At 50.9% G+C, this 19,298-nt stretch overlaps 1 protein-coding gene across 3 annotated transcripts in view; it reads right to left on the bottom strand.

The window, feature by feature from the left end:
* The window catches only part of AKNA (AT-hook transcription factor), a 77,605-nt gene that overhangs the window by 16,749 nt on the left and 41,558 nt on the right, over positions 1-19,298 (bottom strand). For all 3 annotated transcript variants that reach the window (XM_019510496.1, XM_019510498.1, XM_019510495.1), the window contains exons 2-13: positions 17,978-18,487; positions 14,642-15,897; positions 13,714-13,788; positions 7,129-7,285; positions 5,981-6,141; positions 5,696-5,755; positions 4,765-4,892; positions 3,201-3,417; positions 2,580-2,731; positions 2,103-2,288; positions 988-1,264; positions 175-281 (exon numbers count right to left, since the gene is read on the bottom strand). In XM_019510496.1, coding sequence (XP_019366041.1) covers positions 175-281; positions 988-1,264; positions 2,103-2,288; positions 2,580-2,731; positions 3,201-3,417; positions 4,765-4,892; positions 5,696-5,755; positions 5,981-6,141; positions 7,129-7,285; positions 13,714-13,788; positions 14,642-15,897; positions 17,978-18,305 — 3,104 coding nt within the window. In that variant the 5' untranslated portion in view covers positions 18,306-18,487. The remainder of the gene's footprint in view (positions 1-174; positions 282-987; positions 1,265-2,102; positions 2,289-2,579; positions 2,732-3,200; positions 3,418-4,764; positions 4,893-5,695; positions 5,756-5,980; positions 6,142-7,128; positions 7,286-13,713; positions 13,789-14,641; positions 15,898-17,977; positions 18,488-19,298) is intronic.

Raw genomic sequence — 19,298 nt, forward strand, 5'->3', positions numbered from 1 at the left:
CCCCCCTCAGCCCCATATTCTCAAGCTCCTTTCCCTCCACATGTGCTATCTCATCATACATCCCTTCAGCCCTGGGCCCTTCATCTCAGTATCCAAAGCCAGAAGGTAAGGGGAGATGAGTTGAGAGCAGGTTAAAGAAGCGGACAGGGAAGAAAGAGAGACAAGAATCCATACCCAGTGTGAGAGGGGTGATGTTCTGGGGTGCGTGTCAGTGGGGACACCCTGCTCGCCTCTGACCCCACAAATCCACTGTCTGTTTCTGGCGATACAATGCGTTGATCCTGCAAGAGAAGAGGCACAGTATAACTAGATCCAATCCAGATCAATGCAATGGATGATAATCAGAAGCCAGGGATGGCAGTCCAGCTGCTTGGGCAGAAGACAATAAGCAAGATCCTATTCTAAGCATTAGGTGTCTAGGTGGACTTCTGTCTCAGAGGTGTCTCTAAAAACCTGTTAGCACCAAAGGCAGACAGGGTCTCCTCCTCCTCCTCCCTGCTGCTCTTCATGACTTCATCTTAAGGTTAAGATGGTGGCATGTTACAAAGGCTGGCTCAACAATGTTTCTCTAGGAAGCCGAGCAGGTTGGCATAGGATCATACTTAGGTACCTAGGTCCACTTTGACACCTAACGAGTAGAATAGGATCTGACCTGAGGTCTTCAGGGACTCAGATTCAAGCCTCTCCTCTGCTACAAGTTTCCTGTGCGACTTCAGACAAGTCCTTCTTGCAAGAGTCAGAAATACTTCCAGCTTCAGCAGAGAGCATCCTTGGTTGGATAACTCCACCCCGTCCCCACCAACACACCTGCTCTTCAAACACTGACACTGTCATTCTGTTCTCTTTGAGGAACCTGCTGTCTGATACGACAGTGTAAACAGCTTCCAGCATCACGTACCAGACCTGGCTGCACTGTGGCAGCCCTGTAGATGTATCCTGAAAAGCTGGGAGCCCTGCTTCTGTTTCACATGCCTCTTGGGAACTCACCTCAGACTGCGAAGCTTTTGCCTGATGGAAAGGCTTCCGCGGAAGATGGTCAGAAGCAGCGCTGCCTGCCACACTGGCCATGCTGCTTTGGCGGGAGAGTGGTTCCTGCTGCTCCCGGAAAGCTGGCTTGAGGATTACAGCCAGGGGCCTGGCCTTGACGGGCATTGTCTGAGGGAGCGACTCTTCACCCCGGACAGAGGGTGGACAGCTACTCCTCCCAACCAGCTGCTGGTGTTCCTCTGCGGGGAGGCGGCACAGCTTCATCTCCTGGGGCTGTCTGTTAGGGCGAGAAAGCAAAAGCAATCAGAGCCTTTACTCACAAGTGTCCCGCATTGTCACTTGGCTGACATGCAGCCTTCCACTCCCTGCAGATGCACTATTGGGCCAGGAAACACGACTGACTCCCCGCAGCCTCACTTCTTCCTGCTCACAGCAGATCAGAGAGCACCTGAGGTCAGATGCTCCCGGCATTCTGGAAATGTTGGACCTTCAAAGCACAAGGGGACCGATTCAGCTCCTACTGCAGCATCCACTGCTTCAGCTGAAGCAGTGTGGCACTGCAGGGTCTGAATGCCTCTGAAGTGCCACGCCATGACGTTACCATTTGTATACTAGATTTTCAGGGCATTCACAATCAGCTGTCACCTTTGAAAATGTTGGCCTAGCTGTGTAGCCTGTCTGGCAGCAGAGAAAATTACCAATCAACGCAGGGCTGCCAACAAAAAAAGGACAGGACTGACACAGGCATGAGTCCCCTCATTCAGCTGTAGACAGTTAACTCTGAACCCTACAGACAACAAAGCAAACACCAGAAAGTATGTCATAGCCAAGCAGTTTAACTATAACAGAAAGCTCAGTGATTGAGTCCACCACAAGGAAGTCTTTTATATTTTCTTTACAAATATATTTTTAATAATGAAAAACATTTGCAATGAATCTCCCTCCCCACCCAGTGGACCCCTATATTTGGGGCATAAACTAATGTATCCTTTAAATTGGTGCCTTATTAAAATCTCCCCCCCCAACACACACACACACACACACACTCTCTCTCTCTCTCTCCCATAATGAACATTATTTGCAGGGCATATACTTCACGCTCCTGTATTACTTACGGCTGGGGTGTCCCATGGTTGGTCCTGTGGTTAGCTTCTTTCTCCAGTGACAATGTCCTGTGAGCACTCTCATTCACCCCAGCATCCCCTGCCGCACGGCCATCCACTTCCTGTGAGGATCTGTTCTCTTCCAAGCCCAGCTGTTCCATGCTCAAAGATTCAGGCAAAGACTTGAAATTGTTGTATCTGATTGCATGAGAGAGGCAAAAAATGCACTCAGTCTAACCTGAGGTCATCACCCTACTGGCAGCAGCCCTGTGTTGCGGCACCTGTGCCCACCATAAACATAGAGGGCCGAGCACTAAATTGCTCCCTACCCCTCAGGGTGATGCTCCAGCTCCTGCTAGGATTTGGGTGCGTTTCACAGGATGCACTGGCAACATGAGAAGAAGGGACATTGATTGCTCTATCAGAGCAGAGTGTAGCATGGGCAAGCGCCATGCCAACTTTGACACTGTTTCGCAGGGCAGCACTTACTGGTCCAGCAGATTATCAAAGTCCTCCTCCACTTGAAGCTGCTTGTGCTGAAGGGGCTTGGGAAGCTCCTCTCTTTCTTCCTCAACGTCCCCGCTGGCTGAGCTCACCTCTGTGTCCACTTGTTGGAAATGGCTGTCCCTTGTAGCAGAGCTCTAGAGAATAGAAAGAGGCAAGGTCAGCCTGCCCAAACCAGAAAACACCTCACCTGCAGGGATGCTGCAGCCAATGCCCGTACAGGAACCTAGATTCTTCCTAAATCAAGTCACCCTGGAAGAGTCACTGTAACCAATGCACTGGTTGGCAAGAAAGCTCCCATTACCAAAGGGCCCACCTCTCCCAGCAGAAGTCACTTGAAGGGATTGGCTGTGTGTCAGGGAGCTCACTGCTCCTCTGATTTCGGCCTCTCCCAGCAGGAGTCCCTGTAAAGAACTGGGCTATGGGGAAAACCACGGCTACTTCAGCTGCAGGGTCATGGGCCCTCTAAGGAGGAGGTTCTGGAAGAGGAAGGATTTCAAAGTGCCTCCCAAACAGTTTTCTTTACTGTCCCCTGACTAGAAACCACCAGCTACCACCCTGCTTGGGAAACCTCAAAGAAGAGAGTGCAAACAGAGTGAAGCTTACCTCAGGGTAGGGCGTGCGGAGAGCTGGGACTGGGCCATGCACTGATGGAGTCGGGGAGGAGACCTGCGCTTCTGGGCCCAGAGTAGGCAAGCAGCGTGGAGGTGGGGGTGGTTCGGAGCAGTTCTGTGGAGAGGTCTGGCTCTCCACTGCTCGGTCAATCCCATCCTTCAGCTCCTCCAAGCACATGCCCAGGCGGAATATCTCCCCTTCCACCGCTCTATAACACAGCATACCATCAGCAAAGGTGAGAGGGACCTCAAAGCCACTGGGAGGCTCCAACCATTCAGCAAAGAAGGGTGGTTCCCAGGTACGGCACAGACCACACACTCAGGAGCTCGATGTTTAACTCCGAGTTCTGCCAGACACACCACGTCACTCAGTGCTTCACTTCTCACTGTATAATGGGGATTATCATCCTGCCTTTGTTTGCCTTGTCTATTTAGACAGCTAGCTCTTTGGGGCAGAGGCTCTCTTGCCATTGTCATGAATAGTACCTAGTGCAAAGTGTCCTTTGGATGCAAGGGCAATATGAATCAAGCATAAGAACAGCCTTAAAGTGGAAGCCTCTGGGTCAGATTCTGAACGGAGTTAAACCAGGAGCTGCATCTTGGTAGGCCAATAATCCATATATTGAGTCACCAACCCCAGAGCTTCAGGGCAGCCACAGAATAACCTGTGCATAGAAGTAGTCATTTCCTAAATCCAGACAGCCAGTGCTTGTGCAAGGCTGGATCCCACCCCCTATATATCTTTAGTCCATTTGATCTACCCAAGGATGCCCACATTCATGTACAGGAGCAGGCAGATTAGGCCCATTGGCCAGGGTGGGGTTATACCCTGGACTTCCATCGATGTAACTGAAATCAAAGACTTGTCCACTCCTACAAGCTATTCCAACTCCCCTATAATAAAAGGTACACATGTGTCTCCAGACCATTGTCTGCAGTGTCACAGCATCCTTTTATCATGCAAATGATGAGCCAGATCAAACCAGCTGATGGGGCCGGTAAGTGGAGAGAGCCCAGCAGATGGTAATTCACTGCTTGAGAGTCAGGGGCCTCATCCCTTCATTAGTGGCCATAAATATTGTCAGGAAACACAAGCAGATTAGAATGAAATGGCACAATCACAACAGGACACTCCAGCGCTGTGAAGGAGGTTGCGTTAATCAGCCTGGTGGCCTGCAGAGCTTCGGCTCATCTGCATCTGAGTTAAGTATTCACGCGCACCCCTTGGGGTCTGGCTGCTGCAGTATGGCCAGACACTAACCCCCAGGCACAGCTCCATCCCTTTCAGACCAACGTTTCAGAGCATCTGAGCACCTTGTGCTCTTTAGCGTGTGTAGCCTCAAACACCCCTGTGTGACAGTGCAGTGCTGACCTGCCTTTAACAAATGCGGAAGTGAAGCACAAAGAGGCTGATGCTTGCCCACGGGCATGTATAAAGTCTGTGGCAGATCAGGGAATGGAGTCCTGGTCTCTCATGACAGGCCGGCCCCCTAACCAGTGAGGCCTGTGGTCCTTCTGTGTGAACCAGAGTTGGAACAGGAGTGTCAAACACCTACCTGTCTGGATCAAAGTCCCCCAGGGGCTCTGCTGTGCCTCGGCACTGCTGCCTCTGGCGGTACTCTTCACGCGCCTGCAGATACGCCCGCTCCAGAGCTTCCTGCGTGTCCTTTAGCTTCGTAAATCCCTATGAGAAGGCAACGAGTCTGAGTCTGAGCTTTCAGTCCCACAGCTCCCATAGTACAGATTTCATAACAATCAGCAGACCTCCTTATGAAAGATTAATCTCACTAGGTCCTCAGTGCCATGCAGCATGGGGACTCCACGTCCTAGGGTAACAAACCCATGGCCATACACTTATAAAGACAACAGGAGTCTTTAGTGGGACTGAACCTGAGACTTTTGGATCTAATAACACAAACATTTGCTACTCAGACCACAGGGTATCTGCTGACAGATAAAATAGCAGACTCCCATCTTCTTTGGGGCCAGTTAGAGGGAAACCAAACTCATACATGTCAAACCAGCGTATTAAGTTGGTACTAGTAGCTGGATACAGGGCTGCCCACATGTCTCACGAGCCTAGCTTGCTCACTTCTTTGCTGCCTAATTTATCTCCCTACTTTTGATGAAGAACTCTTACGTTAAAGCTGTGAGCGTGCCGTGAGAGCTTATGGCCGTGGCTTCTTCAATGTGCCCAGGCAGCATCACGTTTGCATCATTCCATCATTGTGTCATCCCATTGTGACATTGTGAAGCAACAATGCACTGTTGTGACACTGAGCAGCAGCCTCATGGCTGGATGGCTGCATGTTTCACCTGGGATATGGGAAGAGTCTCTATGTGGGACCCTGCTCTTCTGCGGCTCTCAGTGATGGATGGGCCTCAAGCTCAGGGCCCAGGACTAGACAGGCCAGGTGCTCTGTGGATGGCTCCATGGATCTGAAGAGAAGGGAAAATGGGAGAAACAAAAAGCAAAGCTAGAGGTACCTTCAGCTGGTCCTGTGGGGTCAGTCTTCTCATCTGGATCAATTCTTCAAAGGCTTCCACCTGATCAAGAACAGGGCATTACCAGCTATTCTGGGTCAGGGTCAGTGCTGATGGCAGTGAAATGTAGCTTAGCCTCTACCTTTCCCTCCCCTTCCCCATAGTTCCTTTCTTCTCTCCTTTCCCTTGAGGACTCTTCCCCACAACTGGCAAGCTCCACGCAGCCACCGCCCAGCAAGGATGGACTCGTTCCCTCTGAGGAGGTTTCCTTGCCCCGAGCCGACCTACTTGTGTTTGGAATTTCCTTGTCTGACCAGCCAGTGTCTGCGTCAGGTGATCCCCTAGGAATGGCCTCTCTGCAGTGGTGCAGCCATCAGTCCCTGGCAAACCAGCAAGTATGGAGTGATCCAAGGAGGATGCATCTTGGTCTCCTGGTGCTAACGAGTACCCTGGAACAGAGCAGCAACATAAAGAGATCCCGAGGATGTCACCTCCTTTCTCCAGGTGAATCTGGACCTCATGGACCCATCTTCAGTGAAGGCTAAAGCAGGGACAAAGCCATGGTCGCCAACATGGACCTGACTCTTGCATAAGGAGAGGCACCAAACACCAGCCTTTAAGATCAATCCCAGAAGCTCAGCACAAGTCAGAAGCATTTAGCACCCTACCGGAGAAGCATTTAGCATTTCAATCTCAGAAGCATATCTTAATCAGCAGTAGTAACTGCTTGGAAGTGAGCATCTCTGGTCTTGGTCCCCTTAAAGAAAGGCCTGGTTGTCGGTCATCACATCCTCTTTTCCTCTCCCCTTACCACAAAACAATGGTAGAAGACATTTAGAGCTTGCACAAATGGTGCAAACACCACTGAAATTGTTGGGGACTTGTGCCAGTGCTGAGTTTGGACCAGGACAATACTGGGATCATGGCCTGCTTCTCCAAGGATACAAGTAGGCTAGGTGGATGCTACACGCTTTCAGTAGGATGCACTTACAGCTGCACACAAGAGATCCCAGCAATGTGTGGGCAAACACAAGCGTGTCTATTGGGAGGTGGTGGCGGGGGGGGCGCAGAATGGCAAAGTGTGAGAGTGAGAGAATGGTAGTGTAAATGAATACTGCACCCAGTATCTACCAGGGCATAATCACCAGCCTTCTCATGTTGCGGACTTAGTATTGGAGCATGCGCTGGTAACAGAGGACAGGGGCTGGCAGCGCAGTTCAGTTCAACCACATGGTGGTGGTGGCAGGTAGAGGGCAAACAGATTCCACAATGGCCTCTGTTCTGAAAGCATCCCCACTGCTGTCCCTCAAATTATAACGCTTCCTGTTCTCCAGCTGCTTTAAGAGTTGGACTTATTGCCAGGCAGGAAGACAGGGGATAGGAGAACGAAGAGACAAAAGCAGCTGCACTCAGTGTCTCCACTGCTTCCAACTCACCTTCACCCAGGATCGCTGGCTGGGCTGGAGCCGAGGTGGCACTGAACTCAGCTGTCCTAATTTGTGGGATGCTGAAGGCCATGATCTTGGAGCCATGAGACACCATCCCCATGTGGACGCTGTGGCTGGGGTTTGGAGGGTCAGAGTACAGGCTCACCTGAGGGTGGGAGAAAAGCGAATGGAGCCTTTGGATCACGTCGGATGCTAGCACCTGGGTGCCAGGCCTTCAGGGAGTAACTGATTCAACAGGAGGATGCGCAGGAAGCAGCAGCGGGATGTCTTTTGTGCTGACTGTAAAGTAACGCTCTGTGCCCCATGGCTGCTCTGAGGTCCCTCTCCTCAGGCAGGTCAGGGCTGGGGACATGCACACAGCACTATCAGCTCATGGGGTGCCTGGCAGTCCTGGCCATGGGGCTCTGTTACATTAAGTGCCAGCTCTGTTACTAGCCATTTTCCTGCCCTAGGCAATTGTAGCTGCCAACCGTCACATTGCCGATGCAGAGCGACAGCTGGAGGCCACCCCGCCTTTATAGGCTGGAAGGGCAGAGATGAGTAAACACCAGCTTAAGCAGGCCTGCCAGCCCCTGGCATTGCCCAAGCAGACCTCAGTCTCCACCCTAGAGCACAGCAAATGCACCACATGCCCAGACCATCCATGCAGGGTGGTGAGGGGAGAACGGATGCAGAAGGAATATCAGGCCATACAACACGGAGTCCAGGGACTGCATACACAGATCTGCATGCAAACATGTCCTCAAACACATACATGCATGCATACAAATCCCAGGTACATAAACACATGGATGCACAAACCTACTTCACTACTAGGGACTGGGGGCAGATACAACACTGAAAGCAAAAGCTCTCCTTAGCCTCTTTCCCAGTCAGACTCTTTTCTTGACTCTCCTTTTAGCCTAGGAAGGAGGCACGAGGAGAGACCTCTGTCTGGCAGCAACTCTCTTTATGCTGCACTTATTCTCACAGTAGAACATAATAAGCGCTGATGGGAAACCCTCAGCATTGAGAGACACTTTTCTTCCCTCCCTCCCTTCACCCATCCCCTGCTCTCACCCCTCCTCCTCAGGCCAAAGACAAAGCTGGATTTCAGTAATCCCCACCATCTGCTCACTCTCAGTGTGAAGCAAGGCTCAGATCTGCCTCCCCTGCCACAGCTGGCCTGAGACACAAAAGGAGTTTTTCCCCAAAGCTCTTCCTTTCATTTGACTTTCGGTACCAAGTGCTTCCCACACCCCAGCCCAAACTGCCATGTACCCATGTGGGACTGGGCAGGGTTTGTGCCCATTGGCATTGCTCTGGGCTTGTTCTTGCCTTACTGCTCAATTTCCCCCATTGGGAAAGCAGCTATCCCAGTACTGCTGTGATACTGGAGAAAAATCCCTTAGGCACCTGCTTCAACTACTGAAGAGTTGACTTTTATTCTAACCGCCAACTGACTACAAGTATTGCTTAGGTTGTTTTTAACATGACGTGGGGAGCGCAGGGGAGCCACCTCACCAAAAAAAGTGGCCAGCTATGATCCACAGTCTGCCAGACAATTGGACCTGGGACAGGTGATTGCAGAGTCACCTGGGTGGAAGAATGATACAATGGCATCAGCCTGGCACCTGGGAGACACAGTTTTAAGTCCTTCCTCAGCCACAGATGTCCTGAATAGCTCTAGACGGGTTATTTAGACTCTCTGAGCCTCAGTTCAGCAAAATGAAAATAAGAGCATTTCCCTACCTCAGAAGGGGGTGTGTGTAAGTTCTTTGGGGCAGGGACTATCTTTTTGTTTTACAGATGTATAAGGGCCAGGAACCAGGGCTTATCAGTACCCTGACAATGCAAAACAAGATACTGCAGAGATGCTATGAGTGTGTCTGCATATCACCTCAGATAGGGGACACCTTGGCTACCACAAATGCCGAAACAAAGCAGCAGTGAGAGCCCTGGGAATGTATAACACTACAGCAATCCTTGAATACAAACACTTTAGGGCCACAGCACATTTACTGCATCTTGCAGGTCAGTCTGGAGTGCTCCCCCAATGCATGAGGCATGCTCCAGGCAGTATATTTGCTGCCCAGGCTACCCTTGGATCCTCAAAGATAAGAACTTGAAACAGAGCACAGAAGCACAGATTGCATTTGCTGAAAAGGACACAATGGACACACATGGTGACCCACTTGAAAGTATTGCAGCATTCCCACTACAGTCCACAGCAATGGGCAGTTCCCTTTATCTTTTGAGAACATATCTCCTCTAGAAGTGGAGGAGGAAGTGTGCCTGTGTGTATAAAATACACACCCATCACCTGCAGTGATTCAGAAAGCAGTAAATGCTGCCAGAAAGATCCACTCCCTTTATGGCTAATAAAACAGTCACAGACTGTGATAAGTCTTAGGTTCAAGGGTCTGAGTCTTTCTTATTTAAAGGCATAATGCTCCTGATTACCCTAGTCCAGAAAAGATCAGAAGTGTGCTTTCAGTTGCTTTGGGCCAGGCTTTCAGCTGTCACCAGGCCTTTGCTTCTGCACCACAATCAGAGACTTAGATCATGCTAGGCGTTTACAGTATACCCACTGTTGGTGAATTAGACACACCAAGGTATCTTCATGTCCTAAACTACGGGCTCGAATCACTGCATCCTCATTACTTTCATCTGTAATCTGTAATCTCAGAAAACAGAGGGCAATATGTGTCAGTCTGACCCTAAGTCTCACTTCTCCAACCTAGGGACCTAAGGATGGGTTGTGCTGGGCACACGTAGAATTCTGGCAAAATAAATGATGTGTTCTCTTTGTAATTAGCTTAATCAATCATACCAAAGCTTGGAACATCTTTGCAATACTGAGTGAGAATTATTTTAACAAGTTAGCACAGGAGATTGGGAGTTGGGACTCCTGGGTTCTTTCCCAGCTCTGACTTGCTGTGAACTTGGGTGAATCACCTGATTCAGCTGAAGCACCGAGGGCTTGTAGCTCCCATTGATTTCCATGGGAGGCGGCTGCACTGTACCTTTAAGAGGGAAAGGTGAATGGATTTTCTCAAACCAAGAGAGCTGGCCCCATACCCGGCCTTTCCCTCCCATCACAGCAATGAGACAGGGCTGCCAAACCCATGGCTATAGAAGCACAAATGCCCCAGGGGACCCCAGAGACTCTCAAGCTGAGCTTGGTATAGGGGAGCCACAGATGAACAGCTGATTAGGGGCGTGGCTCTTGACCGCCCAGATCAGCCTGGGGCCCTTGTGCTGAATGAGCCCCTCTCCCGCAGGGACCAGCCAGGACCCAAAGGAACCTGTGTGCAAAAAGCTCCTGAGCCAAAGAAGCCAGTGTGCAAAACCATGCTGCCTGCCCAAGCCCGATGGCTGTATGCCCCACCCCTCCACCTGGCCCATGAAGTGTTGTGCTAAGACATGTCACCCTTGTCACAGTGCTCCATGGTGCCAGACTGAGATGTGTTGTGGAAACCAAGAAGATCTGAGGTGACAGCTCGGGGGCCCTGGGAAGGGCAGCACAGCAGGCAGGGCCCTGCAGAGGCATCCAGGTGCAGAAGAAGGGAAGGAGGAGGGACAGGATTTGCTTCTGGAGCTCACTGCCAAGCCCTGTACACAGACAGATGCCCTCCATCTCTGAATGCAACTCCCAGACAGCATCGCCATTGCCCCAAGCCCAAGTGGTCACTCCCCTGTCTTCTGACAAGCTATGCTTAGGCACTTGCTGTGTCGCTGCTGGGGTGCCCTCCTCCAGGCTGCATTTGCAGGTATTATGTCTTCACCAGTGATACGCTCTCTAAACCAGCACATGGTACAGTGGGATCATAGCCCAGACAGCACTATATGGGAAGACAAAGGGCCAGCATGGTCCTAAAGCTAAGATAAGGTTGCTTGGAAATTGTTATTTGATGGAGCCTAGAACAGAGGCAGGCTGGATGGCCCAGTGGTTACGACACTAGCATGACTCTTACAAGATGCAGAGGCAGTCCCATTCTCTGCCACAGACTTCCTGAATATAGCCTTGAGCAAGTCCCAGCGAACTTAAAATGTGCCATGGCACCTTGCAGTGGCTCAAGAGCCATGTTGGTCTCTATGCCTCAGTCCCCTTCTGTAATGGAGAGAACAGCCCTGTCTGCTGAAAGCGTGGAAGAATATAACCTGATATGGTGAGGAGAGTGATCTACATACCTTATAGCGAGAGGCACTGGCTTAACCAAAAGCAGGAGAGCAAGGTGTATTACTTGGGGTAATCATGCTTTTGCCCCAGTGAGGAAACAATGACAGGCAGCAGGTGAGAGCATCCCTGGCAGGACTCAGTGCATCCACACACAGCACATACCCAACAGCTGCTGTTAAACCAGGAGCTATAGGCCTGGGTAAAATGACTACCTGAGGGGCACAGTTCCAGCTCTCTCCTCTCTGGGGGGGTATTCAAAATGGGATTTTATAGAAACATAGGAAGTTAGGGTTGGAAAAGGGACCTCAGGATGTCATCTAGCCCAACCCCCTGCTTAAAGGACCATTCCCAACTACATCATCCCAGCCACAGCTTTGTCTAGCCGGGTTTTGAAAACCTCCACGGATGGAGCTTCCACCACCTCTCTGGGTAACCTGTTCCAGTGTTTTACTACCTGCCTAGTGAGAATATTCTTCCTAATATCTAACCTAAATTTCCCTTGCTACAATTTGAGACCGTTGCTCCTTGTTCTCTCATCTGAGAACAGTCCAGCTCCATCCTCTTTCAAACCCCGCTTCAGGTAGTTGAAAGCTGCTATTAAATCCCCTTTCAGTCTCATATTCTCTAGACCAAATAAGCCCAGTCCCTCCAGTCTTTCCTCATAAGTCATGTCCCTTAGCCCCCTCACCATTTTTGTTGCCCTCCGCTGGACTCTCTCAATATGTTCACATCCTTTCTGTAGTGGGGGCCCCAAAACTGAACATAGTACTCCAGATGTGGCCTTAGAAGTACAGAATAAAGGGAGATAATCTCTTCCCTTGACCTGCTGGCAACACACCTACCAATGCAGCCCAGTAAGCCGGTAGCCTTTTTGGCAAGAAGGGCACGCTGCTAGTTCATATTCAGCTTATTTGTCCACAGTAACTTCCAGGTCCTTTTCTACAAAGCTGCTGCCCAGCCCGTCAGCCCCCAGCCTGTCCTGATGCACGGCATTGTTCCATCCTAAGTGCAGGACTTTGCACTTGTCCTTGCTGAACTGCATGAAATTTCTTTTGGTTCAATCCTCCAATTTTTTCTAAGTCACTCTGAATCCTAGCCCTACCCTTCTCCCTCCTCTCTCCCCCCATTTCCTAGAAAATTGGCAGCAAGCAAACACTCCAGAGGCACAAATGCAAAAGGAGGAAATGCATTAAAAATATACACAAAAGGACAGAGGCATATTCTGACATTTGCACCTGGCTTCCATGCAAATGCTGCTTTTTTTTGCTGGACGAGAGCAGGGCCTTGTTTTACCCAGCTCAGATGGGAAGGGAAGTGAAGGGGGAGGTGAGACAGCGCAAGCAGCTTTGCAATGTGACGTTGCAACAGATTTTGAATTCTGTCCCCCAGCACCGTGCTCAGTAAACCGCAGCCCTGCAACTGCCCTGAAAGAGGAAGGAAGCCGGAGGCAGGGTGAGAAGAGTGATGTCAATGAAAAGCTTGGGGAGGGAGGCAGGGACCAAGCTCTCAGAGGGGAACCATGTTCTGAAGGACCAGCTTACCCTGCCCCTTCAACAAGTGTGTGCGTGCGAGGGAGCGGCCCAGACTAACAAGACGTGTGGATGCTGGGACAGAAGTGGGCCATTGTGCTAGCTGAGATGGTGGAGGGAACCCATTCACACTAGAGTGAGGGGCCCCTTTTTTCAGACAATGGGCTGAAGGGGCCAGATTCTGAACCCAAGTTTTGACCCCCTGAGGACCAGGATGGGAGCATGGCACAACCCTCCCAACTGCACCTGCACAGATGCACACCACCCTGCTGAACTCACAGAGGGCTGGTACCTGAGGATGACAGGCCCCAGCATGCAGTACTCCTGGCCTGCTCCAAGTGCCCCAGTCTCTGGTTTCACTAGCACACACCTGGTCAGATGAACTAAAACTAAACCCCAATGTTCAGCATGGGCTTGAAGCCAAGGAATCAAAAAGGCTCTGAAGTTTCAGAAGCTCTAAAATGTTTGGAAGCTTATTCTGCAATTCCCAGGCTGCCTCTGCACTTTGCGGTGCTGGCTGGAAGGAAAACTGCCAAAATACCATGGGGAAAGGGTAGTTCTAGTGCTAGTTTTATCTGTAGGCAGCATGGGTCAGTGAAGAGACCACTGGACAGGGAGCCAGGAGGCCTAGGTTTGATTCCTATTTTTATCTGTGTGACACCGAGCAGTTGCTTCGCTCCTTTGTGCTTCATTTTCTCCAGTTCTAAAATGGGAATAATGATACTTCCCTGTCTTAATTTTTTTTAATTTTAGCTCTCCCAAGACAGGCTATTAGCCCAACAGGTGACATCTCCAACAGGCAAGGACAGCTGAGCCCAACATCTTTGTATGTGACATGAACCTCTGGCCTGCTGGTGTTTCCCCAGCTCCTGGCCATTGTACCTTCGCTCCTAGCCGCAGTTGGTCAATGGTATTTTCAGCCTCTGCATACTTTGTCAGCAGCCTGTGGTAGTCCTCCTGGAAGGAGAGCCAGGAAAGCACTTGTCAGCATTATACAGGGGATAGTCCAGGTACTACCATAAATGTAAAGGTGGTGGGGAGTAAGCAAAGGAAGGAATAGGTAATAATGATGCCAGGTGCATTCAAAAACATAAGTGCCTGCACTGACCTGTAGTATGAATGTGTATATGTGTATCTAGAACTTCAGACAATAGGGACTTTAGAGCTTAGTTCACAAAATAAAACAATTCTTCAAAACTTAATCCCCCTACATGCTATACCTCACTTGAAGAACTACATGAATCGGGTTTCCTACTGGTTTATTTTACTGGTCTGCTATTAGTAACCAATGTGATGACTTGCCCTATGGCATACTCCCTTTTGGTACCATTTCTGCATCTGTTACAGGTGAAGGCTCCAATAGGGGTTCCCTCCCCTTTCACTGCTCCTCCCTTCTCCCTTTCCTGCAGGACAAAGCTGCAGTGAGGTCATCCACCAGAGCTGGACATATGGGCCATGTCCAGATGAGCACGGCTGTGTGCTATGTGTCACCACAGACACATCTGCTGTAACATATACCGCACATTCAGCTGTTTTCTGCACTGCAAGGAGCAGTGCAGGGTTTTTTTGACCCCTGGATATCTGCTGCTGCTGCTTGTCCCTGGGGAACCAAGTGTCCATGCGGACATGGCCCAGGAGAGCAATGTGGCTCACCTATCACTGCACCTTAACAGCTAAAGCATTTGAAAATACATCCCTAAACTCCAGCCCAGATACAGAGGCCTGGTCACGTGCAGCCATGTCACTCTCACCTACAGTGTCCTGGTCACTGCCCCAGCAGTTTCTCTGGCCTGTGAAAGATGGCAGTTACCTGCAGCTGCTGCACCAGCTCAGTGGCTTGCTTGGGGGACTTGAACTCCTCAGGGACCCTGGCAGTGGAAGGGATAGGGCACTTCTCTGGGGACCCTTCCCCGCTGCTCAGCAACACCTCCCGGACGATCTCTGCAGGGGACTTGAAGATCACAGGGCTCCCAGACCCCCTGACCCTCATGGGCTGAGTCCTGCTCCGGGGAGGACGATAGCTCTGGTCATCCTTTGGGAACTTCACCCGTGGCTCCACCTTGGAGAAATCCGGTAGCGGGTAGTTGAGCTGGCCTCGGCCATACCGCAAGCTTTCAGCTGTTGCTGGGGATGGCCGGGAGGGGGTTGCTTTGGGCGAGTTGCAGCGCTTCTCCTTCTTCCCGGCGGCCTCTCCCCGAGGGCTCAGGGACCTGGACTGCCTGCTGAACTTGGATGGGAGCGCCGGGGAGATGGTCTTCTTCAGCTTCCGAGCCCTGTCCTGGGGCTGGCTGCTGACCCTTCGCAGGGGAGGGGGACTCCCTGCCACCCTAAATGCATCCCCGGGCCTCCTGGAGCCCTTAGCTGAAGATCGGGGATGGTGGTGGGATGCCCTGATTCTATCAACAGAGGTTGCTTTGGCAGCAGTTCTGGGAGGATCCTCCACTCTCTCAGCATAGGAGGATTCAGGGCAGGTCTCTGCATTGATGCTCGGGGCGTTCTGAAGGTCATCCATAGACACGTGGCGCAGGAGGCTCCCGGTCAGGCTCCATGGGGTGGCATTGGCCAGTGGGCTCAGCTCAGGGCTCTCTGGGTGTCTGCCCGAGGCTGAGGACAGCTCAGTTTCTGCAGGGAACTCCAGGCTCTCTCCAAGCTGACTGAGGCTGTCAAAGTCATCTCCTATAGCTCTTTGGGCTGGCCTGTAGAGATGCTCTGGAGGGGCACCATAGGGGGAAGGGCTGATGTCTGAGTGCTCCGAAACCTCATCCCCGCCATCAGTGGTGAAGCTAATGGATTTGCTGCAGTCCTCATATGGAGCCTGGGCATCCCTTGGAGCATCAGGGCTGATGCTGTACTCGGAGCCGTACTGGACCTCAAAAGAGAGCTCTGGGTAGGCTTCCCCCTCGCTCCCTGCCTCCCAGTCATCCCCTTGCCTCTCTACTTCCTCCATACTAGCTTGATCCTCATCATCTTCAGTCATGTCCAATTGCTTGTCTCTCCGTGGATGCCAGAAGGTTGGGGATTTGGGGTCCTCCAGCATCCTATCAAGCTCTAGATCCTCACCATCATCTGGAAAACAAACAGCAGTGCAGCCATCACCAACCACTTGAGAGTTTCCTTGTTTCGATGGATTCTGAGATCCACCCCCAAACCACAGGGCATTTAGGTCCTCTTAATGCCAAGTGCCTCCTGATGGGACCTTTCACTCCAGTGGTGCTGGGGGAGTTGGATATGCCCATTGTGTCATAGGATTAAGCCCTAAGGCAGCTGGCTTACTGGGCATTACCAGCATCTGGTAGATCAGTGGCTTTTACTAGGCTAGAAATATGTGCACCCCAAGCAAGAAAATGTAGGGCATCACCATGGAAGTACCCACAGCTTCCCAACCCCCTTCAATGAGGAGCCAAGAACAGGCTGTGCCTCAGTGCTATGGTTCTTGGTAGAGGCAGCAGATCTCATATTAACATTAAGATGGAGATGCATTGTTTTTGTCTTGTCTACCCAGATTCTAAAAAATGATGCACACTTCAACCTCCTATTGACTTCAGAGGAAGCAGAGGACATTCAGTGCCTCCATTTCTCTTTATTGTCCCTGCTTTGGGACTTGTATAGACCTGTTATGGTCATCACAGAAGATAAGGGAACCATCTTCCAGAAAACAGCATATCATTAATATATAATGTGAATTTATTTAGAGTGCACCCTCTCACTGAAGAGCTCAAACACATTTGCAAAAAGTAGTCCTATTCACTCCAGACTAATATCTTCTTGGCTTTTCTGACCACCACTGAACGGATATCTCCCTTGTGATATCTGCAAATCATTTAGCTCTTACACACAAGGCACTGCAACTAACTCCAAACTCATCACTGCATCCTACCTACCTAAAAGGACCCTAGCAGCATTACCTTGCCCTCATCAGCACTGAAATATAACTTGTCATTGTGCTGCCCAGGTACTTCATTTTGTCATCTCCCTCCACAGTTCCTCACAAAATTTTCCATAATTTAGATTAACTGAGATTTCTTACCACCAGTAAAATCTGTGAAGTCCACTATTCCCTCCAGGGTATTAAAAGACAGATTTTTAAAGGTATTCAGTGGGGTTAGGTATATTTCTTTCAATAGCATTTGGACACCAAAATCTAATCCTAAATCATACAGCATTGACATTAATTTTTTTTCTTTTAATTACCTTACCCTGAGCACTCACAGATAATGGTAGAGGTGTTCAGAATAACTTTTCTGGATGTGCCTAAGTGATTCTGGAGCCTAAGTCCCAGTTTATGGTCCTAAACCACCTAGGCACTGATGTGTGGGCTACCCCTATATTGTGACCATGGAAAAGGGTGTACCGCAGGTTTCAGATGCACAGAGAGATTTGCTGTACAGTGTCTTGCACGGCTGTCACTCTCCTCTCATGCAGCACACATGTTTAGAGGCAAATCTGCCAGAGTGATGTTTCTCAGAGCTGGCACTTCCCAATGGGAAGCCTCTGGTAGCCTGGAGACAGAGCGCCTCTGGCAGGGATCCTGCCCGCTCTCATAAGCTGAGCAGCATCAGGAATAGTCAGTGTTTGGCTGACAGACCTCCTAGGAAAGTGCCAAGGCCCTGCAAGAACTGGTACTGGAAATTCAAGAGATGGCGCTTTCCCCTTCCCCCTACGGCACTGTCATGCTGGAACACTGCCCACTTTTTCTGGAGACTAAGACTTTAGCTCTTTATTTCTCATGATCATTAAATATCTTCAGCACTTTTCTGTAGGTGGAAGAACAGCGCTGGCACATATGCACTGGCCAAGTGCCAGCTCAAGTACTTGCCATCTGCCCTGCTTCCTGTGGTTTCAGCTGGAGGCAGGATGACTTCTCACTTCCTGTCCTGAACCACTGAGCTGTGCATATATAACATGTGCTATGTCCCACTCCAGAGAGCATTTTAATGCTGACTCCATACACCTAAGCTCTTTGGGATCTCACTAGGATTTGTACCATGTTGACAGCTGGGTCCCATGTGGTGAATTGGACCTGTAGATACCTCCCGAAGTCCTGGCAATTACTTGCTTTCCCTACTGCAGTCACTTCTGGCTGCTATACGTATGTTACATGGAGGTTATGAGAGGGAAAAATGGACAGAAAGGAAACCTGACTCACCAAGGGGTGTGCTCACAGCACTGTCCACATCTTCTCTGGATGCTCCCAACTCAAAGTCCTGCGAGTCACCAAGATCAAATCTCCTTTCCCTCTGTGCTGAGTGACCTGGGAGGGAAGCTGGCTCCTCAGGAAATCTGACATCTCCCAGGAACTCCAGTTCTGCAGGCCTCTGGGAGGGGGATGTGTCCCACCGGCTGGTGGTAAGCACAAGTCCATTCTCATCCATGAGCCCCCCAAATTCCTCCTCCACCTCCTCTTCCCAGGGCTGCCCAGAGTCATGGCTAAGGTCTGATTCTGCCCAGTGCACCCACGACACTGAGCTGGCCATGTCCTGCTGCCAGCAGTGAACGGTGCAAGGCACTGTGGCGGGGTGGGAAGTGGGGAGAAGGGGGCTTCACTTGTGTCGTTTCATGGTACAGGTGCTGTAAACGGCTGGTTGGCTGGGGACGCCTTCGGTTCCTTGGGAATGTAGGTCACATTGCTACTCTGATCAGCACTTCAGCATCTTGCCTGCAGCTAAGAGGAGAGAGGGATAGGAAGAAATGTAACAGAAGCCAGCAAGGGCACAGTGGGCTGCATTCAGAGCACCCCCCCAGCCCCTTCCCCATCCTCCCCTGTCTCCTGACAGAGATGCCAGCTTCCCTGCCCACTCTCCATATCCCCAGCTCTAAGGGAATTCAAGTCACCTCATGGATTGCTCCTTCCCTCCAGAGAGGAGCATGGGAGCAGTGGCAGCAACCTCTCTCTAAGGGGGATCTGCCGCGCAGAACGGGGCTGCTGTCCCTGTCGTGATGCCATCACAACATCACGCTACCTCTCCTAGGATGCTGTGACATAGATGCAGTCCTGCCTTTGCACACTGACATCCCATTGGCCTCAATAACAGTTAAGACCATGGTAATGCCCCCTGGGGAACCGAGGAAAGGTGGAATCCTTCCCTTTCCTTGTGACGCTGAGCCTGCCAGCTGCCGCTTGGTACTGAGCATCCCACAGGCAGTGGCAGTGCAGGTGGAGGCAGTTTAGGTCGTGGCAAAAAGCTCCTTTGCGGCATGCTCTCGAGAGGCCCAAACAGGCCGCCTATGGCCCTGCACACAGCAGCTCAACATCACTAGCAGGGCTCCATCCTTAACAAGTGCCAAGGGTCTTCATTTCCCTGGCACAGTTCTCGAGTGAGCTGCTGCTCTTCAGAGACTCCCTCCCCTCTCACCCCTTCCTTCAAACACCCACTTCATGATATCAACCTCCCTTGCACCTCTTTGAAGCCCAGTCTCACGGGCAGGATCACATCTGCTCTATAACCAGGCATGAAGGGACGCTATGC

This window comes from Gavialis gangeticus, unplaced genomic scaffold (genome assembly GCF_001723915.1).
Source record: "Gavialis gangeticus isolate Ggan-Ray unplaced genomic scaffold, GavGan_comp1, whole genome shotgun sequence".
In the NCBI taxonomy this organism is placed as follows: Eukaryota; Metazoa; Chordata; order Crocodylia; family Gavialidae; genus Gavialis; species Gavialis gangeticus.